General features: G+C 38.9%; 1 protein-coding gene across 8 annotated transcripts in view; it reads left to right on the forward strand.

Annotated features, from left to right (window-relative positions):
• The window catches only part of Taf1 (TATA-box binding protein associated factor 1), a 69,293-nt gene that overhangs the window by 12,749 nt on the left and 44,273 nt on the right, over window positions 1-12,271 (forward strand). For all 8 annotated transcript variants that reach the window (XM_038316584.1, XM_038316592.1, XM_038316586.1 and 5 more), the window contains 7 exons: window positions 627-834; window positions 3,799-3,975; window positions 5,262-5,389; window positions 5,487-5,594; window positions 5,690-5,863; window positions 6,306-6,479; window positions 7,078-7,182. In XM_038316584.1, the coding sequence (XP_038172512.1) occupies window positions 627-834; window positions 3,799-3,975; window positions 5,262-5,389; window positions 5,487-5,594; window positions 5,690-5,863; window positions 6,306-6,479; window positions 7,078-7,182 (1,074 nt within the window). The remainder of the gene's footprint in view (window positions 1-626; window positions 835-3,798; window positions 3,976-5,261; window positions 5,390-5,486; window positions 5,595-5,689; window positions 5,864-6,305; window positions 6,480-7,077; window positions 7,183-12,271) is intronic.

Raw genomic sequence — 12,271 nt, forward strand, 5'->3', positions numbered from 1 at the left:
CGAGACAGTGTTTTGCTGTAGTTTTAGAGCCTGTCCTGGAACTAGCTCTTATAGACCAGGCTGGCCTTGAACTCACAGAGATCCACCTGCCTCTGCCTCCCGAGTGCTGGGATTAAAGGCATGTGTGCCACCATCGCCTGGCAAGTTCTATAATTTTTATTAACTTCTCAACTTGGAAGTTCTTGGGTAAAATCTTTAGTAGGTCATTTGCATAATAGGGTATATCATCATGTAACTAAACTAAGTATTCTGTTTTGAAATGGGTACAGTTCCAAAGTAGAAGTTGGAGAAGAGACAGATTTTTTTTTTTTTTCCTATCAGGTAATTTGCATAAGTAGAGCATCACTTTTTTCTGTGCTAGTGATTGATCCCAGGGTCTTACACATGCCAGGCAGGTACTCCACCACTGAGCTATATTCTCAATCCTTGGCTTTTTGAGACAGGGTCTCTTTATGTATCCCAGACTGACCTCAAACTTTGAATTCTCCTGTCTCCCAAGTGCTAGGATTGCAGGTATTTGACACTAAGTCTGGCAAAGCACCTCTTGTGATATCTCATGTATCATTTAAGATTTGGATTGGGAACTTTGACCAGTGACTGATTTATTGTTTTTTCTACTTGTACAGAAATCAAGGAAACTTGAGGAAAGCAATAGCATTGATCTTCTGGCAGATGAAAACTTCCTAATGGTGACACAACTGCATTGGGAAGATGATATCATCTGGGATGGGGAAGATGTCAAACACAAAGGAACAAAACCTCAGCGTGCAAGTTTGGCAGGCTGGCTTCCTTCCAGTATGACTAGAAATGCTATGGCCTACAATGTTCAGCAAGGTGCGCTTCTATGCCAGCAGTGTCTAGCACACAGTTCTTCATCTCAGTCATTTTAACTAATCCTAGTTATGATCTTATAGGCTGTTGAGGGATAGTGAAATGCTTTAAATCTAATACCTGATTATTTTTTTTCATTTTTGTTTATAAAGGCACTTTATCATTTTATAATTTTTCTCAACCACGAAAACTGTCAAAAAGAAATTCTGATATTATAGAGATTATCATTATTAACTTTTTGATGTGTTTTCTTTTGTTTGCTGCATGTATCTGGTTGAGTTTAATTAGCTAATGTTGAGACAATGTCTTGCTCTGTACCAGAAGTTAATCTTTAACTCACTAATATAGTCCAGGCTGTCCTTAAACTCACTATCTTTCTAATTGAAGCTTCCTAAGTACTACTATTATAGGTGTTTGTTGCCATGCCTGATTTGAGTTCAATGTCATACATACTGTTTTCGTTGCTCTTTTTGGTTTTTGTTTTGTTTTTCGAGAAAGGGTTTCTCTGTAGCTTTGGAGCCTGTCCTGGAACTCGCTCTGTAGACCAGGCTGGCTTCGAACTCACAGAGGTCCGCCTGCCTCTGCCTCCCAAATGCTGGGATTAAAGGCGTGCACCACAACCACCCGGTTTGGCCTCAGATTTGATTCAATCTTCCTGCCTCAGTCTCACAAGTGCTGGGATTACATGTGTAAACCACTACACCCATGCTATACTGTGGTTTTTCTCTTGCTTTTTTGTTAATTGAGACAGGTTCTTACTTTGTAGTCCTGGTTGGCCTGGAACTTTTTATGTGTAGAACAGACTGGCCTACATTTATAGAGGTATACCTGCCATTGCCTCCCAAGTGTTGGGATTAAAGGTGTGTGCCACCGTGCCTTGTTGATTTCTTAGCATAATTTTGTGTGTAAGTTTTCAAAGTTGTTCATATAAATGTTTAAACTCACAGAAACTATTCATTATTTATTGAATATTTAAATAAAAATGGTTTAAAACATTTTTATCTTATCTATGTTGAGCCATCAGTTAGACTTCAAAGAACTTTTAAACAAGTCCTTGGCAATCTCTAAAATTGTTCTTGGTGATCTTGATAACCCTTTAACCAACATTGAGGATGGGGACATATTAAAAATTCACCTTGATTAATTGACTCGTTGAGGCAGGGTTTCATTTTATTTATTTATTCATTCATTCATTCGTTTATTTATTGTTTTTTCGAGACAGGGTTTCTCTGCGTAACAGTACTAGCTGTCCTGGAACTAGCTCTTGTAGACCAGGCTGGCCTCGAACTCACAGAGATCCTCATGCCCCTGCCTCTCGAGTGCTGGGATTAAAGGCGTGCACCACCACTGCCCGGCAAGGCAGAATTTCATGCTATGGCCCTGGCTGGCCTACTACTTGTCATGTTTGTTGTCCAGGCTTGCCTTGAACTTGAATTAATCCTTTTGCCTTAGCACCTTGAGTACTATTGAAGTAAATGCCAGGAAGCATTTAAAATGGAAAGAAAAAAAGATACGAAACAGCATATCTGGTATTCCATTTGTAAAAATGAAATGAAAAACAATTGTAGAAACAAAAATCTGACTAAAAGAAAATACACTAAAGATTTTGCAGTGGTTATTTCTAGTTTTTTATTTCTCTTTAAACCATTCTATATTGTCCACATTTTCTTAGTTATCTTGGATTCATTTCACAATTCAGGCCATGCCACCATAGATTATTTTTTAAAGTCTTACAGTATATAGCTCATACTGTCCTAGAACTCAGTATTCTCAGACCCTTTCTCTTGAGTGCTAGAGTATACATATGTACCACCATACCCAACTCAAAAATGTCTTAAATTTTTTTTTTGGCTTTTTCAAGACAGGGTTTCTCTGTGTAGCATTTGCTATCTTGGAACTGGCAACTAGCTCTGTAGACCAGGCTGGACTTGAACTTAGAGATCCATATGCCTCTGTCCCATAAATGCTGGGATTAAAAGCATGATCCACCACCACCTGGCAAAAAATGCCTTAATTTTTAAAATCTTATGAAAAGATTTTTCCCTTCAATTCTAGGTAAATATGTTATTAGTTGCATAGTTTTTCTTTTGAAGTTTTGGTTTTTGGGGACAAAGTCTTACTGTGTAGCCATGGCTGGCCTCCACTTATCCCTGCCTCCCAAGTGTTGAGATTAAAGGAGAGTACCACCATACCCAACTCAGTTACATAGTATCTTTGATGCAAAATCTTGGTGTGTAGCCAATCAGTCCTCAAGCTAACAATCTTTCTCTCATCTTCCCAAGCTTATAATATTCTCATTTTATACATAATGTTCTTAGAAGTCCATTTTTCTTACTTACCAATAATTGCTTTGTTAACATTTATATATACCTATATGCCAATATGTATATATAGTTTATTGAGATGGGGTTTCACTATGTAGCTGTGGCTTTCCTGGAATTCACTCTGTAGACCAGACTGACCCAGAACTCACAGAAATCTGCCTGCCTCTGTCTCTAGAGTGCTGGGATTAAAGATGTGTGCTGCCACCTCCAAGCTCATCATAATTTTTTATTTAATTGGTTTATTTTTATTTTATGTGCATTTACTGTAGTTATGTCTGTGTGGGGGTATCAGATCTCCTGGAACTGGAGGTACAGTGGTAAGCTACCATGTGGAGCTGGGAATTGAAAAGAGCAGAGGAGCCACTGCTCTTGACCACTGAGCCATCTCCAGCCCTTCACCATAATTATTTAGTTAGTCCCTTAGTAAGTAGGCTGTTTAAGTTTTAACTATTATAAACAATATTGCAGTGAACATTTTGTCAGCAGTAGTTTCTGTCAAAGTGAGATGTACATGATATCTAGTAGGTTCCTTTTGAATAGCTGTATGAGTACCTACACTAATGTTTGTTCTTTTTCTGTTTACTAGAATCATGACTAAAAGGAGTATTGATGTTTTGTTACTGTTTTCTCTTGTTTTGGTCAGGTTTTGCAGCCACACTAGATGATGATAAACCTTGGTATTCCATTTTCCCCATTGATAATGAAGATCTGGTATATGGACGTTGGGAGGACAATATCATTTGGGATGCCCAAGCCATGCCCCGGATTTTGGAGCCTCCTGTTTTGACTCTTGATCCCAATGATGAGAACTTGATTTTGGGTATGTTGATGACAGAAGCCAGTGTTGTTTATCTTTGACATCTTACTATTAATGTCAAAGGGCAAAAGAAGACCAAAAAGGTTAGAGAGACCAAAAACTAGAAACTTTTTTTATTAAATGTATTCATATATTTTATCATGACTGCAGTTTCCCCTCCTTTTCCTCCATTTCCTTCCCCCCCAAACTAAAAACTTTTAGATAATGATTTTTTTTTAAAAAAAAGTTTTTTTTTTTTGTTTTTTTTTTTTTTTTGGTTTTTCGAGACAGGGTTTCTCTGTGGCTTTGGAGCCTGTCCTGGAACTAGCTCTTGTAGACCAGGCTGGTCTCGAACTCACAGAGATCCGCCTGCCTCTGCCTCCCGAGTGCTGGGATTAAAGGCGTGCGCCACCATCGCCCGGCCCCTAAAAAAAAGTTGTAGGGGTCTGGAGATGGCTCAGAGGTTAAAAGTATTGACTGCTCTTCCAGAGGTCTTGAGTTCAATTCCCAGAAACCACATGTTGGCTCACAACCATCTATAATGATATCTGATGCCCTCTTTTGGTATACAGGCAAGCGTGCAGACAGAACACTGGATACATAAATAATAAATTAATATTTTTTTAAATAAAAAAGTTGTAGCTGTCAGTTTCTAATGTTTGAGTATTTAGAAAAAAACTCATAGGAATGTTGAAAATTTTATCTAAAGATCAGATATGTAAACTGGGCTTGGTGGTGCATGCTGTTAATCCCAGCATGGGAGGCAGAGGCAAGCATATCTATGAGTTTGAGGCCAGCGTGGTCTACAAAGGGAGTTTCAAAAGAGCTAGGGCTACACAGAGAAACCCTGTCTCGAAGAAAAATAAAATCACGCATGTAGTTGAGTGAATTACCAACTAAAAATAATCTGGAAATGGAGTGAGAGATATACTTAGAAACTCAAAATATCTATGGGAAATAGGAATTTTTGTTAAACCTGGTGGCAGGTGTTCCAACTACTTGGAGGCCAAGGAAAGAAGACTGTAAGTTCAACGATTTTATAGGCAACAGAAAATGTTCCAGAGCAGCTTTGTCAACTTAGTGCGATCCTATTTAAAAATAATGCAAAAGGAGGTCAAGAGGGCTGGAGATGTAGTTCAGTAGTAGTCTTTGCCTAACTTGTGTTAAACCTTAGTTTCAATCATTAGTACTGCATAGAGCGGTGGGGAAGAGGTGGGAGGGTTGTAAAAAAGGAGAAAGGGAAGAGGAGGAAAGAAAGAAAATGAGCATTTAGGGATAGCAATTCTAAAGTTTTTGGGTTACATTCTCAGAGATCCCTGATGAGAAGGAAGAAGCTACTTCTAATTCTCCTTCCAAGGAGAATAAGAAAGAATCATCTCTGAAGAAGAGTCGAATTCTCTTAGGAAAAACAGGAGTCATCAAGGAAGAACCACAACAGGTTTGTGGAAAGAAAAGAAAGAACTTGGTATTTAGAATAACAAAGAAAGATAATAGGAAAGGGTTGTCTGACCGAAGTTTATTTGATCTATCATTAGAACATGTCTCAGCCAGAAGTGAAAGATCCATGGAATCTCTCCAATGATGAATATTACTATCCCAAACAACAGGGTCTTCGAGGTACTTTCGGAGGGAATATTATCCAGGTACAAATAGCTGCTTTGTTTTGATGGAGGATGTGGGTAAATCTTGCCTAGGAAGGAGTTAGTGTTTATCTCTAACTCTTCTGTTTCCTGTTTAGCATTCAATTCCAGCAGTAGAATTACGGCAACCCTTCTTTCCCACCCATATGGGACCCATCAAACTCCGGCAGTTTCATCGACCACCTCTAAAAAAGTACTCTTTTGGGGCACTATCTCAGCCAGGTCCACATTCAGTCCAGCCCTTGCTGAAGCACATCAAAAAGAAGGCAAAGGTATAATTGAATCCTGATTAGAAAAAAATGTTCTGTAAGATAATTGGAGTACAGATTGGGAGACTCTACTGGATATTAGATTATATTAGAGAATTGTTCATTTTCTCAAGTGTGATACAATTTTATTTTGGTTATTCAGGAAGATATCTTTATTCTTAGAAAATAAATATGAATATACTTAAGGCTAAAATATTGCAGCTTTCAAAATTGGTTTACTAAAATCTGTAGAAAATTTGCAGATAAATAATAAAAATGCTTAAGTAGTGAGATTAAGAATGTTCAGAGTACTATTCCAACTTTAGTGATATGTTTGAAAATTTTCACAAAATAGAAAAAATGACATGGTAAAGAATGTTTTGGTATTGTCTCAGATTGGATGATATCAATGTGTGTAGTTTATCTTCTTGGTGCAAAAAGGCTATATTGTCTTTATTCTGGACAGATGAGAGAGCAGGAGAGGCAAGCCTCTGGTGGTGGAGAGATGTTTTTTATGCGCACCCCTCAGGACCTCACAGGCAAAGATGGAGACCTTATTCTTGCAGAATACAGTGAGGAAAATGGACCGTTAATGATGCAAGTTGGCATGGCAACCAAGATAAAAAACTACTATAAACGGGTGAGTCTGTGCTCAAAGAACTGTGTATGTGTGTGTTAAAAATTTATTTACATTTATGTGTGAGTGTTTCACTGAATGTATGTATGTGCACCATATGTGTACCTAGTGGCTGAGGGTGCCAGAAGAGCATGTTGGAATCTTTGGAATTGGAAATTTGGATGGTTACCGTGAATGCTAAGAACCAAACTTGGGTCCTCTGTAAGAGCAACAAGTGCTTTTTTTTTTTTTTTCGTTTTTCAAGACAAGGTTTCTCTGTATAGCTTTGGAACCTGTCCTAGAACTCACAGTGTAGACCAGGCTGGCCTGGAACTCACAGAGATCTGCCTTCCTCTGCCTCCTGGTGCCACCACTGCCTGGGTTAAGCAGCAAGTGCTCTTAACCATGAAGCCATATCTCCAGTCCCTGAAATTTTTGTTATTAATACAACTATAATTTGGTATGTAGTGGTAATCTGTGAAAATCTATTATGTCATATACATTTCTTGGGAAAAAAGGAGTGGTGTCTCTTGCTAATGGCAAATGCTATGCTTATGGAAGATTACATGTGTGTTTATTGGTATTATTCTGTGAGTCTAACTTAGTTTGCTGTTTCTCCTAGAAACCTGGAAAAGATCCTGGCGCCCCAGATTGCAAATATGGAGAAACTGTTTATTGCCATACATCTCCTTTCCTGGGTTCTCTTCATCCTGGACAATTACTGCAGGTGAAGAATTATTTCCTGTCTTTATTCTCTCCTAAGGAAATTGACAGATGAGGAGCAAGTTTGCCCAGGAAGAGACTATTTTGGTTGATTGAGGTACTGTTCATGTGTAGATATAAGGTAGAATAATATACTGGGTTTGGTGGGTGTGGTGGTGCACACCATTATTCTCAGCACTTGGGAAGCAGAATTTGAGACCAGCCTGGTCTACATACTGAGTTCCAGGTCAGCCAGGGCTATGTAGTAAGACCCTGTCTCAAAAAAGGCAAAGTCTGGAAAGATGGCTCAGCATCTAAGAACACTGGCTGCTCTTCCACAGGACTTAGTTTGATTCTCTGACACCTACATGGCAGCTCAAACATCTGTAACTCTACTTCCCGGGGATCTGAACCCTCTTTTAACCTCCTTGTGCACTTCATGCATCTGGTGCACAGACATAGATGAGGGCAAAACACTCATGCACATTTTTTATAAATAAAGATTAAATAATTAAACATAAAAGATTAGTATAATACACTGGACATAGAGGGCAGGAAGATCAGGAGTTCAAAGACATCCTTGACTATGTTGTAAGTTTGAGTCTGATAAACCAGCAAAACAGAAAAATTAGTATAATTTAAAATTTGAGACAAACTTTCTTAAAAATAATTCTCTTGTTCTTTTAGATTTTTTTAGGCTGAATATGGAACAGTGAGCGTTTTTTATTGTTTGATTTATGCTTTTGTTTTTTGAGTTGTGTGTGTGTATTTTTTGAGCTAGGATCTTAATTTATAGCAGAGACTGACCTGAAACTTACTGTATAGCCTAGACTGGCCTCAAACTTTGGGGCAATCCTTAGCCTTATGAGTGCTGAGATTGCAAATATGAACTAATATAACACAGCAATTTGAAAATACACACTGGCCATTAGCGGTGGTGGTGATGCACACATTTAATTCCAACAGAAGGGTGATGGATCTCTGTGAGTTTGTGGTCAGCCTGGTCTACATAGTGAGTTCTAGGACAGCCAGAGATACATAGTGATACCTGGTCTCAAAAAAAATTGAAATAGGGCTGGAGAGAAGGCTCAGCAGTTAAGAGCATTGACTGCTCTTCCATAGGACCTGGGTTCAATTCCCAGCACCCACATGGCAGCTTACAACTGTCTGAAAATGCAGTTCCACGGAATCTGACACCTTCACACCAATGCATAAAAATAAAGTTAAATAAATCATTTTTAAAATTTTTAAAAAATTGAAATAAAAAATGTAAAAATACATTGGTAGCTGGGTGTGGGTGGTGCCAGCTTGCAATCCCTGTACTAGGAAAGCACAAGCCAGAGGCTCACAAGTTTAAGGCTAGCCTGGACTATAAAGCAAACCCAAAACACTGGGAAGTATATCTAGAATTAATGTAGGTTATGAGTGTTTTAAATTTTTGTGTAAAATTAGTATATTTGAAGGACTAGAAATATAAGCTCAGTTGTAGAGCACTTATCTAATATGTTCAAGGCCCTAACTTTGTGTCTAGTGCTGCAAAATAGTGGTGCATTTTGATGATAATTAATTGTGGCCATTGTGAATACTGAACTGTACTTGAATGTTACAATCTCGCTAGAAGGAAGTGCTGGGGGTTTTTTTCGTGTGTGTGTGTGTGTGTGTGTGTGTGTGTGTGTGTGTGCTTCTGAAGATTTTAGTGAGTTCCCTCTGGCAGTAGCTTTTAGATTCTTTTCTTTTTTTCTTTTCTTTTTTTTTTTTTTCAAGACAGGTTTTCTCTGTAGCTTTGGTGCCTGTCCTGGAACTAGCTCTTGTAGACCAGGCTGACCTCAACTCTCAAGAGATCTGCCTGCCTTAGCCTCCTGAGTGCTGGGATTAAAGGCTTGTGCCACCACCACTGTCCAGCTAGCAGTAGCTTTTTAAAAAGAATTATGGAGGTCCACAATTGGTTTGGGACCCATCTCCAGAACTGCCTACCTTTTTTTTCTCTCATTTCATTTCTCGAGCTGATCTTTTCCTTTTTTCTCTCTTTCTTTTTTAGATAGGGACTTAATCTGTAGTCTAGAAGTGACCTGGAATTTGGTATATAGACAAGTTTGGCCTTGAATTGTAGCAACCCTCCTGGTTCTGTCTTCCAAGTGCTAGGATTGCAGGTGTGTGACACAGCGTCCATAGCAATCTTAAGCATTCCTTTATTCTTGTATCTTTATTTATTCCACTGTCACTCTTGCTAACTTTTCTACACCTGCAAAGTTTTTTTAAAAAAATCATTTCCTTCTAGGTTTGTGGGGCAGGTAGTGCTGGAGGTAGTGCCAGGGCCTTGTGTATGCAAGTCTGAGTCCAGTCTGGTAAACTGAGCCATACCCTTAGCCCTCCTCACCAGATTCTGATTATTGTTGGCTTTCTTATTCTTGTGATTTTCTTTGAGGTTTCTTGTTGGTGGTTTTCAGCCATTCCATCTTCTTCAATCTTTTGTGACTACTTTTATAGTTTCTTTTTTTTACACTGTGTGTGTGTGTGTGTGTGTGTGTGTGTGTGTGTTAGGGAGGTTGAAGGGCAATTGCAGGAGTCAGGTTTAAGTTTGATGGCTAACATTCATACCTGCCAAGACATCTTGATGGCTCTAGGTTTTGTTTTGTTTTTTTCTTTGATATAGGATTCGTATGTAGTACAAACTGGCCTTGATCTCCTGTTCCACCACTTCCCAAGTGTTGGAATTGTAGTTGTGTACCACCATGCCCAACTTTTTTTTTAAAAAATATTTATTTATTTATTATGTATACAGTATTCTGTCTGTGTGTATGTCTGCAGGCCAGAAGAGAGCACCAGACCTCATTGCAGATGGTTGTGAGCCACCATGTGGTTGCTGGGAATTGAACTCAGGACCTTTGGAAGAGCAGGCAATGCTCTTAACCTCTGAGACATCTCTCCAGCTCCCATGCCCAACTTTTTGTAGGGCATATTTGTGTGCCTCTGTGTGTGTGTGTGTGTGTGTGTGTGAGAGAGAGAGAGAGAGAGAGAGAGAGAGAGAGAGAGAGAGAGAGAGAGAGAGAGAGATATTACAGTCATGTGAGTGTGTGGATAAATGTGCATGCAGAGGTCAGAGCAGGATATTTCACTTTTGTGGTCCTAGTAGTCTTTGAGGGACTCTCAAACTTCCATCTAAAATTTCATAAGCCATATTTCCATCAACTGCACTGTTCTCAGCATTATCTTAGAAGTTTCATAGAACAGATAGCTAAACTGAGCACTCAATGGCTTTTTCATTCCAACATTCCAGACTCCTTTAAAGATCCTCCAAAAACACAGTCAGATATATCACAGCAATATTCATGATCCTGGTACCAGTTTTTCTGTCTGAGGATTTCTATTGCTGTGATAAAGCACCATGACACACCAGAATTTACATGCAAATTGTCTTTTACTTCATATTTACTTCATAACACATATGTGTCCACCTATTTACACATATACTACATTAAAAATGTAACTAAATTTTTAAAAAATTATTTACTATCTTCTGTAATTCGTTCTATAGTGAACATTTAGAACTTAATTACTCAGCCAGGCAGTGGTGGCACAAGCCTTTAATTCCAGCACTTGGGAGGCAGAGGCAGGCAGATCTCTGTGAGTTCAAGACCTGCCTGGTCTACAAAGCAAGCTCTAGGTCAGCTAGGGCTGTGGCACAGAGAAACCTTGTCTCAAAACAAAAGATTTAATTTCTCAGCTGGGTGGTGGTGGTGGCACATGTGTTTAATCCTAGCACACAGGACACAGAGGCAGGAGGATCTCTGGGTTCAAGACCAGCTTGGTCTATAGAGTGAGTTCCAGGACAACCAGGGCCGTTACATAGAGAAACCCTGTGTCCCTACTCCTCCCCCACAAAAGAATTTAATTTCTCCATCAATGTGATTAGTAGGATTTTTGTTTCTTTGATTTTTTTTTCAAGATAGGGTTTTACTGTATAGCCCTGGCTGTCTTGTAACTCACTCTAGACCAGGCTGGTCTGGAACTCAGAGATCCTCCTGAGTGCTGGGAATAAAAGCATGGTCCCACCACCATCTGACATTAGCGTTATCAGGATTTAAAAAAATACTTTATTTTTATTTTTTCTGTGCATTGTCATTGTGTCTATGTAAGGGTGTCAGATCCCCTGGAACTGGAGTTACAGACAGTTGTGAGCTACCATGTTGGTGCTGGGAATTGAACTCGGGTCCCCTGGAAGAGCAGCAAGTGCTGTTAACCACTGAGCCATCTCCAGCCCCCATTATTAGGATATTTAAACAATTTATTTTTATTATTTGTGTATTCACACATGGAGGCAAAAGAAGGTGTGTCTGATAACTTGTATATAAAGTTATAGGTATATCTTAGCTGTCAGATGTGGGTGCTAAAATTAGAACTTCAGGCCGGGCAGTGGTGGCATACACCTTTAATCCCAGCACTCGGGAGGCAGAGACAGGCAGATCTCTGTGAGTTCGAGACCAGCCTGGTCTACAAGAGCTAGTTCTAGGACAGGCTCTAAAACTACAATGAAACCCTGTCTCGAAAAAAAAAAACAAAAAAACAAAGAAAAAAATTTAGAGCTTCAGACCTCATAATAGAACAGCAAGTACCTTTAACTGCTTAGCCATCTCACCAGCTCTCTTTTTTTGGTGGTAGGGAATACTTTACTTTAGATTCAAAGCTTATAATCGTTGATCTCTATCTGGCTTCTATTTCCACCTCAAATATTTCTGTCCAACTACTCTTGTGTTTTTGTTCATTCTGTCCTCTTTGAATACTTTGCTTCATCATTTTTGTTTTATTTTTAATTAATTAGCTAACATATTCAAAAATATTCTGAAGCCAGGCCTGATGGTAGAATACCTGTAATCCTAGTACTCAACAATCTAAGTGATATTGGAGAATTGCCTTGTTTTTGAGACATCCCTGGTCTTCTGTAAGACCTCGCCCCCCTAAATTGTTTTGTCCTCACCTCTTGTGTATGAGACTGTAAGGTAGAAGTATATTCTATATTAATGTATAAAGCTCTTCATAACAGTCCTATGAAGTGTAGGTATTTTAGGTATCCTACATTTTGTAGCTGAGGAAACTTAAGCTTAGAAACTTTGACT

Source organism: Arvicola amphibius, chromosome X (assembly GCF_903992535.2).
Source record: "Arvicola amphibius chromosome X, mArvAmp1.2, whole genome shotgun sequence".
Taxonomy (NCBI): Eukaryota; Metazoa; Chordata; class Mammalia; order Rodentia; family Cricetidae; genus Arvicola; species Arvicola amphibius.